The following is a 21,043-nucleotide window of genomic DNA, read 5'->3' on the forward strand; positions in this document are numbered from 1 at the left end:
TCTCCTTCTTCTATACCTATTATTCTAAGATTTGGCCTTTTCATGGTGTCCCATATTTCCTGTATATTTTGTGTTAAGCTTTTCTTAGATTTAATGTTTTCTTTAACTGATGAGTCTATTTCCTCTATTGTATCTTTAGCACTTGAGAGTCTCTCTTCCATCTCTTGTATTCTGCTGTTCATGCTTGAGTTTGTGGTTCCTGATCATTTTCTCATGATTTCTTTTTCTATAATTTCCTCTGCTTATGTTTTCTTTATTGTCTCTAGTTCAGTTTTCAAGTCTTGAATAGTTTCTTTCATATGTTTGATTGCTTTTTCCTGGTCTTTGTTAAGGGATTTGCTGATGTCTTCTAATTTTTTATTTTTTTTTTCCTCCATTTCTTTGAGGGAATTTATCATTTCACGTTTAAGAGTTTCAAACTTTCTCTTGAAGTTATTTTTTAGATCATTTTCTTCTGCTTCATCTATATTTGGTTGTTCAAGTTTTGCTGTTGTAGGGTCTTTAGGTTTTACTGGTGTTGTGTTACTCTCCGTGGTGTTGTGTGTATTCTTACCTTTTTTACTCATCTTTTTCCCCTTGGGGCTGTTTGAGATTCTGCTGATTAATATTCTAGGTGCCAGTAAATCCAAATCTCAGATGGTTGTTCCTCGTAGTACAGTCAGTGTCACTGTTCTAGTTACCCCATTGGTTACTTGGTGTTCCTGGAGATAGCTCAGTGCTCCTGGGCTTTGCCCTGATCCTTTCAAGTTTGCTGTCTCAGGCCTACTTTGGCCTAGGTTACCAACTTTGCCCTGTTTATGTAAATCGTGGTCTGGATTCCTCCCTGCAGAAGTCCCTGGCTTGGAGTTGGTCCTGCAAAGGTTTCTGGCTCTGGTCTACTGCCTTGGAGTTCCCAGACTCAGATGCTCCCAGAAACTGTAAAGGACCTGGCTCAGGCTTACTCCCTCAGAGGTCCCAGACTCATGCTCAGACCTGCAGAAGTTCCAGGTTCCTGCCTATTCCCTTTGATGTCCCAATCCAATGCCTGGACCCACAGAGATCCTGGCTCAGGCCTAGTTCATGGGAGGTCCTAGACTCATGCTCAAACGCACAGGGGTTCTTGCTTAGGTCTACTCCCTTGAAGGTCCCAGATTCATGTCCAGACCCTCAGCAGTCTCTGGCTCTGGCTCACTCACTCTGTGGTTACTCCCCTGTACCTGTTCTGGTGGAGTTTGCTATTTCTGGACCAGGTCTCTGGCTCAATCCTTGTCTGCCAGTGTCCCAGGACTAGACTGGCTCCCAGCTTCCACTCCCATAGGACCACTCCAGCCTAGGTAGCTGGTTTAGTCCTACTTCTGTGGAATTTGTTCCCTCAATCCTGCTCCAGCTCAAGGTGGAATTCATTGCTTCGGACCTACTTTAGTTTAGGTTACTCGCCTTGATCGGTTTCTGTAAATCCTGGTCTGGTTCCACTCCTGCAGAAGTCCCTGGCTTGGAGTTGGTCCTGCAAAGGTCTCTGACTCCTGCCTACTGCCTTGGAGTTCCCAGGCTCGGGTGTGCCCAGAACCACAGAGGACCTGGATCAGGCTTACTCCCTCAGAGGTCCCAGACTCATGCTCAGATACTGAGAGATTTTGATAACTGGTAATTGTTAATTCCTGTTATTGTTGTTGTGCCTCTCTCTGTGTGTTTCATTCTTGTGTGGAAATATCTATTGCATGTGTTTTATGAATGCAGTTAACTTCTTTGAGTTGGGGTTTTCCTTCTGGTACCTTCTATAGATCTCAGTTTATGGCTAGATATTAATTAAATTTGACTGTAGCATAAAATATCTTGTTTCCTACCTTTATGGTGATTGAAACTTTTGCTAGCATTCATGGTATCTTAAAGTTTGCAGAAGGTCTGTTCAGTCTCTTCTGGTCTTTAGAGTCTCCATTGAGAAGACAGGTACAATTCTGATAGATCTTCCTTTATATGTTACTTGGTCTTTTTCCTTTGCAGCTTTTAATATTCTTTCTTTGTTCTGTATGTTTAGTGTTTTGACTATTATGTGGCAAGGGGTTTTTATTGTTTTTATAGTTTTTATTGTGCTATATATTTTTCTCCACTCTCCTCCCTTTCTCTACTCTCTTCTTCTAACTTCTCACAGGATTTCCACTCTCCAAATTTACTCAGGAGATTTTGTGTTTTTCTATTCCCCATGTAGATTAGATCCATGTATGTCTCTTTTAGGATCCTCTTTGTTTTCACTGTTCTCTGGGATTGTGAATTGTAGGCTGGGTTTTCTTTACTTTATGTCTAAAATCCACTTATGAGTGATTACATATTACATTTATCTTTCTCAGTTTGGCTTACCTCACTCAATATTATGTTTTCTAGATTCATCCATTTGCCTGCAAATTTCAAGATGTCATTTTTTTCTGCTGTGTAGTACTCCATTGTGTAAATGTTTCATTTTCTTTATCCATTGTTTGGTTGAGGAGCATTTAGCTTGTTTTCAGGTTCTGGCTATGACAAATTGTGCTGTTATGGACATAGTTGAGCACATGTCCTTGTGGCACTATTGAGTATCCTTTGGGCACATACCCCAAAGTGGTACATATTTAAATAATGGCACGTTATTAATAGATTTTACATTGTTTTGCCTAATAATGTCTCAGAGAGAATTAAAACCAGACTGCCAGTATTGTTTTGTTATAGAATTTGAATGGAAACAATGGTTGTTGCCTTTTTCTATGTCTGGTTAACCAGTCAGTGACACTTTATTTCCTTTGATTTAAACACAGGTGATAGTGATACAGACACGCTACCGGCAATGGCATGCTAAGCGCTATGTGGAAAGCTTAAGACAACAAAAGAAAAAGAGGTTGGAATGGGAAGCAGAGCAAGAGCTCAAGAAGATCAGAGAGAAGGAAGAATGGCTGCGGATGGACTACTACCGCAGGCACAACCCTAAGACGAATGAAGACTTTGAGCTGCTTTACAATGCTCTAGAACGTAAGTCCTGGAAGAGCTTTACAGGACGGATGGGCTTGGTGAGGACACAAGAAAGACACTGTTGTTGTGGGGGTTGTCTTTGGAATCTAGGATAGGAAATACATTTATCCCTGGGTGCCCTGCAACTCACTATGTAGAGTAGACTGGCCTCTGAGATCCATCTGTCTCCCTGCTGGGATTAAATATGTGCTCAACTATACCCAGCAAATGTGATATAGTTAAACAAAATTGCAAGTGTTTTAAATAACAACAAAAGGGTATATGGCTATGAGGACTATGGAGTTTTAGTGTATTGTGGCACTGATGCTTCAGTCACGTAAGTTAAATGATAGCTCATCTGATTGTGTAACGCTTTGGGCAACTTGTAAATTATTACGGCGGAAGGAAAATAGAAGTTTCTGACATGGGACATTTATTTCACTTTTCACATTTAAAATTATGAATTAAAAATTAGAATGATTTTAAAATTCTTTATTTTTGGAGGGGATGCTCTGTTTATAAAATCAGTGTGTTTTACCACTCCTCTACTTAATTAATACAAGTTTTTCATTCTGTCTTCCCAACTGTGCCTTGTAATTGCTGCCCTCTTGTGGCTCAGAGTGACAATTGTATGGCTTGAACTACAATTCATAATCCAAAACTGCTTTTTTTTTTTTAAAGGCATTCTTTCCTTAGTAATAAGACAGAGTGATTCTTATTTAAGAAGATAAACATCACCGTCTAAGGTACATCAGGCAGGATTGTTTCCCGTTGTATACGTGATGCTGTGTCATTCTCTTCAGAGCAGAATGGTAGGACTTCCACTTACCAGAATTTCCAGGAATGCCCTTAGCTGAAGAATGTTGGTTTGAGTACCTGTATTCCAAGGAGTAATTGGGCTTGTATTCCTTGTTTTCAATTTTTATGTAAGCAGAATTATTCATAATGGATTTCTTATGTCTGTCTTTTAAACTTCAGTTTTATAGTGTGAATTCTGCCTGTTATCATATGTAGTTCAGCTTTTCAATCTCATTTCTGTAGACTATCCCATTGCAGAAAAGGAGCACAATTATCTCATCCACTTTATTGTGAATTTGTACCTAGATTCTGTTTTTCAAAATCTAAGTAGTTCCTTTTGTTGAAGAACAGAAGTGTACGTTTCTTTAGGGTGTCAGACTTAGGAATGCAGGTTCTAGTTCACAGGGTATGCATTTTCATCTTTGGTGCACCGATGGGCAGCCGTTCAGAGGTAAAACAAGTCTGTGCCCGTTGCGGAAAGTATAAACGCTAATTACTGCACCACCCTGTCTCTTCTCAGGCACTTCTGTCGTCAGTTTGCTCTCACAGGAGGATGGACAGCACTATCACTCTTAGTTTTTTTTTTTTTTTTTTTTTTTTTTTTTTTTTTTTTTTTTTTTTACTGAGAGCCTAAGAGGTTAGATATCAGGATATCAGAGTCAGTGTAAGACATTCTGTCCCCTTCATGAGGGCTTTATAGAAGAAATAAATTGAGAACTTGCATTGGCCCATGGGCCGCTCAGTAAGATCAGCGAGATAAAGCAGAAGGAAAGTTGTGAAGCAGCAAAAGCGTGTGCTGCACCCGCAGTTTAGACGTCTGTCAGGGCCAGCAGAGTTGGAGGACCGGAGGTTCAGCTCAAGTACCCTGGAGAGGAGGCATGAGCCACCTGTCAGGCTGGAAGGAGAGGGACTCTCCTGAGACAAGTAAGGGCATTCCTTCTCCCCCTTGGTGTCTTTGCTAGAGTGAATGTCTTTGATACAATTCAACCTTGTACCTTTGATACAATTCAATGTATCAATTTGTTTTTATACAGATTAAATACTTACTGTTATATCTAAAAGTTCTTCAAACGTAGGCTCATGTAGATTTTCTCCTATATTTTCTTCTGAAATTTTCTAGTTCTATATTTTGCATTTAGATATACAATTCAACTTGAAAGAAATTTTATGAGGTATGAAATGTAAGTTGAAGTTAATTTTTAAATGCTTTTGTTTCAAGCATTCTGTCTCCATTGTTAAAGATCCACCTTCATCTCCACTCAATTGTTCTCACATCTTCATCAGTTCCTTATTCTTTAAAGGCTCCCAAACAAGGTACTGCAGGTTGCGTGGCTTATACATGATGCCCATTCAAAGGGGCAATGCTCACTTGGGCCTGTTTCGTAAGGGGTTAATCTTCTTACTGAGAGTTTCACTACCAGGACCCAGTCATTTCCTGGAAGTCCAAGCTAAGACCATTGTCTTGAGGATAACAGGTCACACGTGAGCTTTGCAGCACACACATATTCAGACCACAACAATAATTAGTCACGTGACTGTACAAGTATAGGTCAATTTCTCTAAGATCGTTGCCTTGAGAATAAAACGTCCCATGTGAAATTGGGGCACACACACCTTCAGACCACAGCAATAATTAGTCACGTGACTGTGCCTGCATAGATCAGTTTCCTGACTGACTACTCCTCTCTCCCACTAGCACTGCAATGTGTTGATTCTGGGTCTTTATAGTTGGTCTTGAAACTGAGGGATGCAAGTCTTCCCATTGCTCCTCTATTCTGTCTCCTGTCTTTACACTCAGGTTTTACAATCAGTGTTATTCCATTCAAAAAACCTTTACTGAAAATGGAGAGATGGCTTAGAGGTTAAGGGCATTAGCTGTCCTTGCAGAAGACCTGGGTTTAATTCCCAGCACTCACACGGCAGTATACAGGCTTACAACTGCCTAAGTACCCGGGCACACAAGTGCTGCAGACAGACAAACAGGCAAAACACACATACAAAAGCACACCTTTAATCCCAGCACTCAGGAGGCAGAGGCAAGAGGATCTCTGTGAGTTCAAGGCCAGCCCAGTGTATTCAAGGACAGGCAAGGGAAACACCGTGAAACCCTGTCTTGAAAACAGCAACAGCAAAAACCTTTGTTGGGAGTTTGAGTGGAACTGTGTTTGATCTCCAGATAAACTGGGGTAACTGACATCTTAACAGTATTGAGTCTATGGACACTGCATATCTTTCCATTTGTTCCAATCTTTATTTATCAGTGTTTGTCTTTCAACATACAAATCCTTCATGTTTTATTATTTTTTCCTCTGTACCTAATGATTTTGATATTATTTAAACAAATTCCAGGAGTAAGGATGCAGTTTAGTGGTAGAGTGTTTTCCTGGGTTAAATTCCCAGCACTGGAAAAATAATTTTTAAATAAAATTCCAGGTGTTTGTTTCTGGTATATAGGAACACAATTGACCTATATACATTAATCTTATGTCCTCAGACTTTGCTAAGCTCATGTATTAATTAATTTTTGATTCTTTCTAATTCTTTATATGGACAATTAGGAATTGTGCTAACTGTGAAATAAAGGTAGTTTTTTTTCCCCTAGGAAGTATGACTTTAAAAGTTTTCCTGGCTGAACTAGTTAGGGCTTCTGGTAGGAATAAGAATGAGAAATGGACATTTTACTTTTTAATTGTATAAAATTGGTTTACCTGTTATATGTGTGGAAATCAGTTTGTTTTCCCATAATTTGCTTTTAGCTATTTTGTTTTATTTTTTACTGAATACTTTTTTCTCCATTGAATTACTTTCCAACTTAACTATTTGTGGGTCGATCTAGAAATATCTAGATCTCAATCCTGTTCTATTGACTTATTTGTGACATTGTACCAATATCCCACAGTCTCTAGTACTGCAGTTTCATGATTCTTGAAAAGATGGGCTGAGTATTTTGTTTGGCTCAGTTTTTTTTTTTTCAAAGTAGGCTTGGTTTCACTCAGGAGGCAGCTCTGCGAGTTCAAGGCCAGCCTGGTCTACAGAGTGAGTTCCAGGACGGCCTAGCTACACAGAGAACCCTGTCTTGAAAAAACAAACAAACAAACAAAATCATTTGATTTTTAAAGTAATGTTTAGTACACATTTGTAAACTTTAACAAAAGAGTCTGCCAGGAGTTTGAATTTAGTGATGGCCTCATCTATTCCACATCGAATGGGCCAATGTGATGTTAGGGAGAGTACACCCAGCTTTTCACAGGGGGCATTGTTTTACCATAGCTTAGGTGTTTAGTGGTGTCCTTTGTGTGACTGAAGACAATTCCTCATTTTCCATACACATCTGAGAAAGCCTTTCCTCAGAGTCAAGGGTGAGGGATAAATGCTGCATTTTGTCTCCTGCTTTTTCAATATTCAAAGAATTTTACAGCCTTCTTTGTAGTTCATTTATATCAATTGATTTTTTTTCTTTTGTTAAACCTGCCTGGCATTCTTGTGATAAACCCCATTTATTTATGATATATTATCTCAGCGGTTCTCAACCTTCTTAATGCTATATCCCTTCAATACAGTTCCTCATGCTGTGGTGACCCCAAACCATAACAGTATTTCTGTTGTAATTTTGATACTGTTATGAATTGTAATGTAAATATATGATATGCAGTGTATCTGATATGTGAGCCCTGTGAAAGGATCATGCAACCCCTTACAGGGGTCACAACCCACAGGTCAAGAACCACTGTATTACCTTTTATATACTGTCAAAATTTGGTTAAGACTTTTGTACAGGCTCCTAAGGAACATTCGTCTGTAGATTCTATTTCTTTTTCCTTGTTATGTTATTGTTTAATTTTGATGTATGGATAATGACGTATTCTTTTTTCTTCCCTTTTTTCAACTTTGTATAGAATTAAAATTTTGTTCTTAAAATGTTTCTAATTTATCAATAAGGTCACCAAGGCCTTGAATTTTCTTTGTAGGAAAGCTGGAGATTTTAAATGTGATGTCTTTGATAGATATATCTACTTATATTATATATTTTCATATGGTGAAAGCAAAGATCATTGTTCTGTGATCTGGATTCAACTACTGCTGCCTTGCTGCTTCCCAACTTTATGACGTGTTGAGTTTGTTTTTCTCTTTTCAAAATACTTTTTGAAATACTTACCTTTTCTTAAGAAACATTCTCTCCGCCGGCACACAGAAATCAAATCAAGCCAAATCAAACTGAATTAAAATGCCCATGTTTTAATAAATACAGCACTCTCGGGTGGCCGAGAGCATGGCAGGAGAAAAAAACAAAACAAAACAAAACAAGGAGCACTTGCAAAACCCAGGACCACGTGTTCCTCCTCTGGGCGCCCACTTAAATATCCTGTGGGAGTGGTCCTGACCCTCCCCAGGGGTGGGGTCTGGACCTAGCATGCTGGGATTTGGATCCAGACCAATGCAACTCCCAGGCCAGGGGGCTGGGATGGATGCCAGGGTCTGGGGTGACGCTTCCAACTTAGCATCACACCTTTACCATTTGTTCCCGACTGACAGATTATTTAGAAGTACGTTCTTTAAAGATTTTTTTTTTGTAGATCTTTGCTACTATTTACTCTTATGTGTTTAAATTTGATTACCTTTGACTACAGCTTTTATTCGTTTTTTTCTTCTAGCTTCTCATTTGGCAGTTTTGATAGGTGTATGTTGACTCTTTTCAGGTCATTCGGCTTTCAGTGTATGATGTGAATTTTACAATATGGATGCCCGTGGTGGGCCATGGAAGACAAACTGCAGTAACTGCTGAGATTTTTTGCGTAGAGATAAGAAGTTCAAATAATATGTTTCAGAGTGAATATGGAATATAGATAGCCGCCTTAATTTGTCTAAGAATATAAGTTTAAGGGCTAGATTAACTTTACTATTTCCAATTAGCCAATTTCTTTGATATATTTTGCCTCAAAATTATTTGTAGCTACTGGCTTCTTTATTGGTTGAAATTGTGTTCCCTCAAAATTCTTATATTGACATCTGAATTCTTTGTACCTCAAGTGTGGTTGTATTTGGTGATGTGTGTGTTTTTTAAAGAGGCAATAAAGAAAAATAAATAGGTATATGAGCATGTGTTAACACAGTAAGGACTGGTGTCCTCTAGAAATATTTGGTTGGTGGAGTATTGGCAGAGATCTAGGAGGAAATGGCCCCAGAAGAGAGGCCCTGGGAGCAAATGACCCATAAAGTGTCTTAATCTTGGATTATGGCCTCCAGAACGGTCAGGAAATGAGATTTTGTTCCTTAATGTATCAAGCGTTGCGTGACCTCTGTGACGGAAGCCCTAGGAAACCACACTGCATCTCAGTGCTCCTCATTGTTCTCGCTATCGTCCCCAGGGAACACATGTCACCAAAAGAGGAAGTCTCCCTCCTGGTTCCACACACCGTACCTCCTGGGAGTAGTTCAGATGTCTCTGCCCTGCGACTTCTATTCCTCTTTGGTGGCTGGGACATTATTTATCTTTATCTAATGGAGAGTTTTTTTTAATTAAAATTAAGACTCACTGGGTTTTGTTTTTAGTTAGCCCTATAGATTATCCTTTAAATGTCATAGTAATAAGCTAAAAAATGTGAAACTACATGCGTGTTTCTAGATTTCAGCAAGTATTAAGTATTGATCTAGGAGAATAATCCATCCTCCTTGAAGTGTCCAGACCAGTTTGGATAATAACCTCACAGTCTAAACTTACTTTAGGCTCTGGGTGTTTTTGAGGTAAAGATGACAAATAAAATAGGCTCGCTAATGTCAGTCAGCTTTTATTTGCTTCTTGGGAGCAACTTTGTAATCCTGTGAGATAAATGTTCTCAGTTATTATTTCTAGAAGCAAACAATTCCCCTTTATTCATCATCTGCCTTTTGGTATTTGGGGTTTGTCATATTTCTTATTCTGATTGGTAAAGCTACTTTTAAATAACAAACTCATCCATCACAGATTTCCTGGATTTCCATAATATAATTTAGCTCTCAAATTTCACAATCTTTGATGAAGATAATTTAGGTTTTGCATTTCAAAATGCTCTTGCTGGATAGATCAAGCTGGGCGGTATTTGAATAATGCACGTCTGTAAAGGACTGAGCAGGTTCTAGCAAAGAACTGAACTGGCAATCCTGGACCTGATCTGGGTGGTTTCAGCTGGAGCTACGAGAGGACAAAGAAATATCCTGATAAAATAGAAGAGCACAGTATTATAAAAGGTAGTGGCTACAAAGAGAAGTCAAGGCCCACGCTTGGGGTCTAGATGTTTATAATTCCTAGTGATGATTAAAGTAAATCTGCAGTTTTAATAGAAAGCAAACACTTTCTAACTATGAAAGTTCATATACGTGAAGTAAATTTTGAAATATTCCTGCAGCCCTGTAAGAAGGTAACCATGCCTGTAACCAACAGTAGGGGAGGGGGTACATCTGCTCGAATCATGTCTGTAGAACAGGACATGGACTCGCATGTCAGGATGCATCAATTCAAACAAAGTCTCAAAACCCAGTGGTGGAAAATGCTGGGCAGGGCATGCTGACAAATGGAAAGAGAAGCAGAAACTCTGTTTTTCACCACCATCTAATGGGAGAGAGGCTAGGAAAAGTGTTAATTCCTTGAAGAAGGCATTAACGTTATATGCGCTAGCATCTTACAGATTTTTTTTTTTTTTTTTTTTTTTTTTTACATAACCACCAATACATTGGTGAGTGTTCTGAATCAATGAAGAAGTGGTAACACCTTGGCAGGTATAACTGCCATTCAAGAGAAAGGGCTTCTTATAGTCCCGAGTAAAGATAGGTTTGATTGTGTGAGCAGAACAGGTTCCGGGAGCTTCCTTAGAAACATCCTACCGACACTGTACTTACACGCTATTTCCACGCAGAGGGAAGACTTAGATGACCACTGGATTAAGTGAAGCTTTGGTAGTGAGCCAACTGGTAACTCTCGTGTTCAAAAGAAACGCTTTTGTGGTTTTGGCTTTAAAGGAAGAGTGTATTCCACACAGCGGGACTACCTGAGCTTGTGTCATAACACTACCAGTCCCGAGCTGTGTGTCCTTGGGCAGGTCCCGTTTCACTAAGACAAGAGATGACATCACTTGTTGCATCGGCTTGATTCAGTTCAAGTAGGCTTCTTTGTGTGGAATGCTTATGAACCATTTATACTCTGTCCTGCTTTCTGCAGCATAACATAACTCACCACAGCTGTGTTTGTGTGTGGATGGTGGGGCATGGCCACATGATTTCTGGCGTAAACATTCACAGTAGTCAAGTCGTGAAATGATCTCTCATGTCAGGTTCTGGGTTTGAGTTCTCCCATCCTGTTTCTTACAGGAATGACATGGATTCTGCTTTCATTTTGCTTATCCCAGCCAACTTTCCATGTCCATTTTGGTATCACTTTGTTTCACATGCCTCTTGAGAATATCATGACATTGGGATCATACAAAATTCCTCTATTTTGGGGTGTTTGAAAGATGGCTCGGTGACGAAGGGTGCTTGCTGCTTTCCCAGAGGACTCGCATTTGGCTCTCATCTTTGTCCGTTGACCCTTCTGTAACTCCAGCTCTAGGGGATCTGTCGCCCTCTTCTGTCTATTGTGGACATGCATGCAAACACACAACACACACACACACACACAAACACGCTCATAAATGAAGATAACTATTAGAAATCTTCAAAGTTGCTGAGCAGTGGTGGCAAATGCCTTTATTCCCAGTACTCAGGGAGGCAGAGGCAAGTGGATCTCTGTGAGTTTGAAGCCAGCCTGGTCTACAGAGTGAGTTTCAGGACAGTCAGAGCTACACAGAGAAGCCCAGTTTCAAAGAAAGAAAGAAAGAAAGAAAGAAAGAAAGAAAGAAAGAGAAAGGAAGGAAGGAAAGGAAGGAAAGAGAAAGAAAGAAAAGAAATCTTCAGAGTTGTTCTATTTAAAATGCAACAGATTAGTATTTAAATTTTCAATATATAATATAATTGCACATTAATATGTAAATATAATCATCTCATATTTTAAACATAACCTATTACCCATTGCTTTATTCCCCTTTATTATACTTTGTTTCAAAAATTCCTTTCCTGTACAAACCAACATAGTTACCACTGTTTTCAGCTGTGATTTAAAATGTTAGACAGTCTCTTTAGACATGTCAGAGACTGTCAAAGCAGGTTTCAAAGTCCATCCTTCTCTAATTCCCAGTCAGGCAAATTGAGATTTACCACCTTTGCCTATGAGACCCACTTTCTGAGATGATACTGCAGTAGTTTAGAAACAGTGTTCGCAAATTTTGGGGAGGATTCATTTTTAATTTATTTTCCCAAACCTTCATTACACTTCCTGAGAATTCTGCATGCTATTGGCACATCACATGCTTCTCTTATTTCTGTTGCTGCTTTCCATCGTTCTCCTTCTCTGTCCTTCATATTTTTGTCAGTTCGGTCAGGAGAGCGTGTGGCAGGTTGTGCCTAAGCCTCTATTTTGACAGAATTTGACAGCATATTTTGAGCGGTGTGTTAGGAGACAGACAAAGGTCGACCTGGATATGAGAGGAAATTATGTCACATAATGTACAATTTTAAAATGGAAGTGTTTATGTCTTGAGAAGGGAAAATGTAAGAGAGACACGAGGTGCTACCTTCAGCTGCCCAGAGGGATGGCATGTAGCTCAAGAAATTGGTTCTGTGGCAGTCAAATTATTCCTGTCCAAGCCACTGAGAGGAGGATGTGTGATCGAATGTAGGATCAAGCAATTTAATTTCTAAGGCCATGTCCTATCTGATGCTCCTGTCACGATAAGCTTGACAGTTTTGAAGTGTGAAGTGAAAAAGAATTTTCTTCACCAAACTTGGTTTGCATAAGAATTTGAATAGAATCTTTATTAAAAACAATATCTGAGTCTAGAAGCTTTGATTTAAGTTTGACACATCATATAGAAATTCATATGTGATGATGTAGGTCTATATTTTGATAGAATGGGTTCACTAAATTATTTCTCTTTGGAGTTTTATTATATGGTCTTGGAATATATTTATGCAGTATCATCTTTATTTATACTGACCAGGGTTTTAAAACACTTTAAGGATTATTATAACATAATGCAGTTAATCTACAATTAGATGTGGCTTAGGGTTCTGTCAGAAACAGTAAGTGATAGAATAGATGTGATAAGTAATGTAAACTGTTGTGTCCAAACCATATTTTGGTCCTTGGGGAAGCAGACCCTAAGATGGAGTAAGAAGTAAAGGAGAAAAGGGTGAAGGACAGAGGAAATCAAAGAAAGTCTCCAGACCTGTAGAAACTGAAAAAGTAAATGAAAGAGGCTTGGTTGTTGAGAACTGTTAAGAACACTGAGTTAGGAGTGTTACAAAATGATTTTATCTTCAGTGTTGGAGCGCTGGACCCTGAGTGTGATTTCAAGCAATCACACCAAGTGCCTCATAATCACCTATAGCCCCAGCTCCAGAGCGGTCCGACACCTCTGGCTTCCAACATCATCCTACTCATGAGCACCCCCCCCACACCCATTATTAAAAATTTTTAAAAAATATAATTAGTTACATTAATATAATTAAAAATAAAAAATATATTTCTAAAAAAGTTGTGTTGATTTTGACCACCCAGGAACCTTTCCTTATTTCATCTTGCCATTCCTCTAGTTTGGCGGCAAGAGGAAGCTGCGCAAATTGACCAATATTTAACCCAAGCGGAGAGGAAAGCTGCCCTGTGTGAACTCCTGGAGAAGGAAACACAGATCATTGCTTCCATTGGGAGACACAGGTGTATCGCCCACATGGAGAGCCAGGAGGCAGCCATACAGAGTTTTCTGGATAAGGTAAGTGGAGTCATTTAAGCGTGATGGTGTCCCAAGTTGACCAGGGCAGAATTGTGATCTAAAGGAGAGACGGAAACTGTCAGAACTGCCACAAAGTTTTAACCTTTTGATATTTCTTTAAATCCTATATATTTACTCTTTTAACAGTGTTGGTACTCGAACTGTACCCTCAAAGAGACTGACGGAGAATATGAGATTCCTATGTGCCTGACTAAGGGGATCTGCTTATAGGAGAAAAGGGGGTGGTTCTTTGAATTGGGAGAGTTTCATTCTCGGATAGTATGCCTAGTAATCAAGTCCCAGAACATCTGGATCTGGGTACCCAGTGGTCACCAGCTTGGGAAGTTACTTGGAGACCTGTGTTCATGCTTGGCTCACCACAGCCCTCATTGACTGGACATTTCTCATCAACAGGATACACACTTATTGAAAAGCAAGAAATCATGCAATTAAGGGGAAAACTAAAGTAATTACCTTTTTTGTGGTCAAACTGCCTGTTTGATGTTGAAAGCCCGTTTCCATAGTAACAAATTTCGTTTTATAAACCTGATCTTTCCAGACAATTAAAAGCCAATCCATCCATACAGAAGAAGAAAGGGATACAGTTTTCTAAGTTACTTGTTTGTAGTGATTCTACTTCTGTGCTTCTTGTTATTTGAGAACTTTTTTTTTCCTAAAAAAAATCCCAATTTTTTTTATTACTTTAAATGCCCTCCTGTCAGCTCATTAGTGCACCCTTCTCCTTGATTTCAGATTATCGTTGGCTTTAAATTTAGTTCTGGTTCCAGACCAGACCCTTAGGAACTTCTAAACAATGTGTCCAATTGTCCAATCCCCACTGTCTTCTGCCTTTGAAGAGCCCAACAGTATTACTCAGGGTGATACGATAATCCTGTGTCTCACCATCCCACTGTTTTTTGCCTCCTTCATCTCCATCTGAGTCCTGTCTGTAGAGTTCCTCTAACCTATCTCTGTACGTGCCTCAACCACTCACTCGCTCTAGATCAGCAGTTCTCAACCCGTGACACCTTTGGGAGCAGGACAACCCTTGCACAGGGGTTGCCTAAGACCATTGGAAAATACAGATTACTATTAAAAATTAAAAAAATTTTAGAATTAAAACACATTACTATTCATAACCATAGCAAAATTATAGCTATAAAAGAGCAATGAAAATAATGTTATGGTTGGGGATCGCCACAACATGAGGAACTGTATAAAGGGTTACAACATTAGGAAGGTTGAGAACCACTGCTCTAGAAAGAAACATGAATGTTTTTATTGACTTCTCTACCTGCCTACCAACCTGCTTTTTGCCATTGCTTTATTTTCCCTTAATTATTTATGTGTAGGGAAATGGCTCTGTTCCTCATCTCGATGTTGCCATGTAGGTAAAAACATGACTGAGAGTTGTCAGAGTCTGATCAGAAGGCTTTGTAATCCACCGGATACAAGGAGGCTGGGAGGTGATAGCAGCTCCTATCTTCTATCCATATCTTTCCAGGAAAATCAATATGAGATGGGCTGCCTTTTTTGTCTCTTGTGTGTTAAAATCGATACTCATTTAAGTGAATATGAATTTCCCTCTCATCTGGACTATTTTGATGATGGACATGGGAGCATCATCTCCCATCTAAATTCTCAGTGCCCTGCTCCACCATCCAGCTGATGACTGGTAAGAACTCCCTGGGCACACCTAGATCCTGTCCTTTTGTCCTTCTTTGTGGGAGCAATGATTTAATCCCCTCTCTCTGCACATCCCGATCGCATTGTTGTCCTCCCAGCATCTTTTTTTGCGCACTACGTCTAAACGGCTCCAGCCAGGCTCCGCGGCTTGCATGCCTTCAGAAAGACCGTGTGCTCTCGATGCTGTGCATCTGACTTGCCTCTGTGTGGTTTTCTCTCCCAGTTTTCTTCGTTATCAGTTGCTTTCCCTTTCAAACAAGCCCGAATGCTTCCTTTCTTCAGAGAAAGAAAGGCTAATACTCCTCTTCCTTTAGATTGCGTTCATTGCTCTCATGAGACTTTCTCTCATCTCTGACTTTATACACAGTAGTTACTTTTGTTGTATCTAATATTTTAACCCTTGATAGACTTTCAAGAGTTTTCTTCTGAGACAGGGTCTTACTACATAACCTTGGTTGGCCTGCATCTCATTAGGTAGACCAGGCTGACCTCGAAGTTACAGATCTCCAAGTGCCTCTGCTTGTGGAGTGCTAGGATTAAATGTGTGTGCTATCACACCCAACTGGCTTCTTATGATGTTCTTATGGTAAGAGATACCTTTCAGGTCTATGTCCTCACACCTTTACACATCCCTCACATAGATTATGAGTACATGCTTATGGAGGAAGACAGGAAAATATGAGCAGAAAATAATGGCCTGAATTTCATATTCCAAATAAGAAACAAGTCATATAGACAGCACCACCATTAAAATTCTCAAATATCTTCATTCTAGGAAAGACAGTTGCGGAAAACTGTAATATCCATATTTGTGGTGGTTTGGATAAGAATGGGCCATATAAACTCATGCATTTGAATGCTTAGTCAGTCACCAGGGACTAGAACTCTTTGAGATTAGAAGGAATATGAAGGGCGGCCTTGTTGGAGAACCTGTGTCACAGGGAGGGGAGTGGGGATTGAGCTTTCAAAACGCTCATGCTCAGCCCAGTCTCTCTGCTTCTCTTTCTGATGCTTAGAAGGGAGCGCTCAGCCACTTTTCCAACATCCTGCCTTCCATGCCTGCTGCTATGCTGCCTGCGATGATAATGCTAGACTAAACTGCTGAAACTGTAAGCAAGCCCACAAATAAATGCTTGCTTTAGTAACAGTTGCCTGGTCGTGGGGTCTCTTCACAGCAATAGAACAATGACCAGGACATTATTTCTCACAACCATATTTCAAACTAAATTCATTGGTTGAACAAGTTGCTTTCTCTCGAACCCGCTTTCTGACTAGGAACTGTGGTTTCACACGCCCTTTAATCTTACTAGAGGTGTTGGCAAGGACCTGGTGTAGCCTGAATGTTTGCGAGAAATGGAGACTTTTGGGTACCAACGGCAAGAAAGGCAGGTAGCACTCCTGCATCCTTATTTGAAGCTTGTCTTCTTCAGGGCTTTCCCTCTATGCTATTCTGATGTCTTTCTATGTCTTGTAAGGTAATTCTCCTAAATTCTGCCGCAAACTCTTGTATAATGCATCTTCTTGTTTATGTATTTAACACCTTGCTACCATATCTTTGAGCCACATTTCTAGGACTGACTCTAAGCAGGTTTTGAAATTATATATGTGGATCAAATATATATATATATATATATGTATATATGACATATATATATATGTCAAAGCACAAATCTGAAATTGATTCTAGAGTTATTTATTGTCATCCTTTCTCATGAACTATATGCAGCCTCCTAAGAAGATTTTTATATGAATCTCATCTAAATAAAGGTAAAATGGAGAAATATTGTTCTAAACATTTCTATGGAGCAGATCTGGTTTTGATTTCTAAATATTTTGTGAATGGTGGAATCCGAAGTCTTGAAGGACTCTGAACATAATAAGATCTGCCCTGTGACAGGGGTTTGGTGGGGACGCCGAGGAGGTGGAGTTGGACTGTGAATGCTGCCCTGGAAATTAGACTCAGGAGACAGCTGGAAGGCAGAAAGGGTATTGATTATTTGACTGTATTATTAAGTAAATAAAACATTAAATCAAAGCATGTGTGTGCGTGTAGGAAATAGTTATTCTTCTCCATGTCTGTCCATCCCCTACAACCTCATGCCTGTTGTTATCTCTAACACTGAGGAGGAGTCAGAATTCATTTCATAATTGCTGAAGCAACTTAATATCTTACGGGACTCCTTTGATTGCTGATAGAACAGTTTATAGTTACCCCAGAAGCCAGTCAAGGTCACAGTTATTTTAGACATTAAAAATGACAAGCAAACAGAGTTACAATGCAATAGTTATCATCAAAAGCAGTGTAAAATAGATATTTAAAGCTAAATTTTACTTTCTTATGATTTAGAAATAACTTTAGAGGATAAACACTTATGTTTGATTTCAGTTTAAATTCATTTAGTCCAATGACTGTGGGATTTATTAAAATCCTATTTTATTATTTGTCTTATTCTGAATATACTATTTCTCTGAATAATGACTGATATGATTTCATTGGTCTAATCAAGAAATTGAACTAAAGGTCTTATAGTTCTCATTCTTAATAAAAAATTTCACTCGAAAGAATTTTAAAAATTTAATTTAATTTAATGTACATCGGTGGTTGACTGCCCATGTGTCTGTGTGGCAGTGTCTGAACTCCTGACCTTGCAGTTCCAGTGGTGATCCACCACATGGTTGCTGGGAACTGGTAGAACGGCCAGTGCTCTTAGAGCCATCTCATCTCTCCAGCCCCCACTCTGAAGATTTTAAAAGCATTAATTAACGGGTAATTTACCACAGCAAACATTAACTTCTGCAGATTGTCCGACACTTTTACCTGACAGATTGGCTGAGTCAGGGAATTCACATTGTGACGTCTAAACGAAGGGGCACCAGTTGGTTTCCAGCTTTAATGTTTTGGGTGTGTTTTTACCAAACTATCTGAAAAGATCATCTGCATTTCTGTAAGAGATTCTCCCTAGAGTCGAGGCCCTTTATTTCCTTGATTTATACATCATTTCTTACGGTCACAAACCTAAAAACCTGCAATTTTTGTGAACCGTGCCATGTAAATGCTCAGGTGGCCAATGGCTAATAGGATAGAAAAATTCATCTACCTCTCTTTGAGCTGTGCATATAACAGGGGGGCACTGTGGGTGAATAGAACCCCTTCGCTGTATGAAAGAAAAGTTGATCACCACCCCGTGACTTTTGGGGGGCTTAACTTTATGCTTAATTTGTACCCTTGGGGACCTGAGAATTAATTCTGGAGGAAGAAAAGGGCTATTCTCCCAGTGCAGCCGTTTCCTCTCCTCACGGGAAGGCCTGCTGCTCTGGAGGCCTTTGTGGTCTTCCCACCTCCCCTTCCATCCTGATGTTCTTCTGTTCCTCCGTTCCCCAGCCTCTGCTGTCGCGTTTGTTGGCAGCTAAGTGGAATTTATTATGCTTCTATTTCTGAAGCAATTTAAGAACATGATTGTTGTACATCTCTTATTATAGCCAAAGCATTCAAAGAAAAAAGGAACTAGGAAAGAGAAATAAGCGAAGTTGACATTTTCCCTCATCAGAGTAAAAAAAAAAAAAAAATAATCTTAAGGCCTGAAATCAAAGAAGCCTGTACTTGAAGATGAAGTTATCAGTGTTGGCAGAAGGACAGCCAAAGATAAAAACAGCTTTGCTGAACAGATTTATATCTATCTATCTATCTTGTTTGTGCCAGCTCTTGGGAACTGGAATTTCATACATAGGATTATCTGATTATATCATTTGGTTCTCTTTAATCTGGCAAAGTCTCGTTTATTCTTTTGCTTTCCTTGTAGGATGGTTTTCTTAGGAGTTAAGTGCTTTACAGACAGCCCATCCTTGTCTGTTTATCTGCAGCTCTCAACCATGTTCTTTCTCTAATTAGTTATTTTCTTACCTCTATATCCCATGAGATTTTGAGAGCTGTTGGAATCAGGAACACATTTTATTTACTCAGTGCCCAGTGCACTAACTAGTGCAGACACAATAAGCATTTGTTAAATGGATAAACGACCACCATGGACCCTGTGAAATATGCAGAATTACCTGAGAAATTTACTTCTTAAAACTTCTTCGGAAAATTTTAAAATCATAAAATATTTATTGAACAATTGAGATCCAATTTCCTTTTGCCATGAGTTACTGAAATAGAGATCCTCTGTGTGTGTGTGTGTGTGTGTGTGTGTGTGTGTGTAACTGTAAAAGGATTTCAAATGTAAGTGATGCTATGGCTTCCAGCTGTAGTACTTGAGAACATTTCTTGGGAAATGTAAGGCTTGACTTCAGAGTTAAAAGATAAGGATTTGGATTTATATTTGCAAAAGCCCAAGACCTTGTTGTAGTATCTTGCATTCATTAGAGCCATAAAAAGCCAGTAATTGTGATCAACACTCATTTGCAAGTAGAATAAAATGGTGTAGCAACTGCCAACACACAATAGCTTATATAAAGTAGACACTTCAGAAACATGTTGTTAGAAGGATTATTACAAGCAAAATAAGTTGCCAGCCTGCCAAGTAAAAGATATTGTCCTTCCTAATGGTAGAAAAGAAATTATATTTTATAGAGTCATGCTGAGGAAATTAGCATATGAAGATTAAGATATTAGTTAGACTTCAGGATATTACAGATGAAATTTAGCGTAATTATTCCTTAAAACATTAAAAATGAGCTTGAAGAAGCATTATAATTGAGCACAATACTCAGCATAAGGCTCTCTCAGTTGTAAAATTGCGTTGTTTTTACAAGACATCAATTAAAGTATCTTGCTTTTCCACATTTTACTTTTGTAGCTCTTCAGCCATCTCATCTTGAGCCCATCAGATGTCTAACTAACGTTACCTAGTATTCCATTTCTGACATTATAAACCAGGTATAGTGCCACAGCTTGCCATTCCCCAGATCACAACTTGAAGGGAGAACCTGAAGTTTCTACTGGAGGTTACTAGCTCTGAGCAACTTTTATTTTGCCTATAGCTATAAGGATACTGTTGTTTTGAAGACATATCAAATATAATTGTAAGGGGTAACTTTGTATTTCCCAACCTAACATGCAGACAATGGAAGTAAATTGATACTGTTGAACTAATTGAACTAAAATTGAATTAAAACTTCATTGTAAACTGCAATTCTAAATGCAACCTAGTATCACTATGAATTTTCACTGATTTGCTCCAACACTTAGAGAACTCTTCTTAAATTGACAATTAAACCACACTAAGATGTAAATGGTTACAATTATGTCATTCATCAGGATACAAGGTCCTCAAAGCAATGACTAGTCAGCTTACAAAAACATCCACTATCCAAAAAGCCAGCAATTGTGATCAGTGCAGGCTTGCTTCTGAAGGACTATAATCAGGCAAAGAAATAGAGCAGCCCTATGGGAATAGCGAGTGCTTCCCAAGGGATATCTAGCTGAATCCACTGCTTTTAAACCCTTAGTAGGAGGAGACAGATTCCGACCCCATGCTGTGTCTCTGATTTTGTAGCCCTGGAATCCTTAGTTGACTGTTAGGGAACCTGATCTCCCATCCCTCAATTCAGGACGCACCCTAGGGTGGGCTGCTCTATGTCATATCTGTCAATAGAAACTGAGAAGTTTTTGCAACACTTGGGTAGTAGTGGTTATAGTACTGCTAAGACCGTTGACCCTCATGTGTGCAAAAGCTTGGTTTGCAGAGTCTGTGGGTACCAAAATCCACGGTTGCTCCAGTCTTGAATGAAAGGACACTGCATTTGCTTATAATATATGTCCATCCCCG

General features: G+C 39.2%; 1 protein-coding gene across 1 annotated transcript in view; it reads left to right on the top strand.

The window, feature by feature from the left end:
* The window catches only part of Iqub (IQ motif and ubiquitin domain containing), a 59,960-nt gene that overhangs the window by 20,952 nt on the left and 17,965 nt on the right, over positions 1–21,043 (top strand). Inside the window, exons 7-8 of the mRNA XM_050145896.1 lie at positions 2,766–2,976; positions 13,414–13,589. Coding sequence (XP_050001853.1) covers positions 2,766–2,976; positions 13,414–13,589 — 387 coding nt within the window. The remainder of the gene's footprint in view (positions 1–2,765; positions 2,977–13,413; positions 13,590–21,043) is intronic.

The sequence above is a fragment of the Alexandromys fortis genome, unplaced genomic scaffold (genome assembly GCF_014885135.2).
Source record: "Alexandromys fortis isolate MF-2015 unplaced genomic scaffold, M_Fortis_MF-2015_v1.1 scaffold_34, whole genome shotgun sequence".
Taxonomy (NCBI): domain Eukaryota; kingdom Metazoa; phylum Chordata; class Mammalia; order Rodentia; family Cricetidae; genus Alexandromys; species Alexandromys fortis.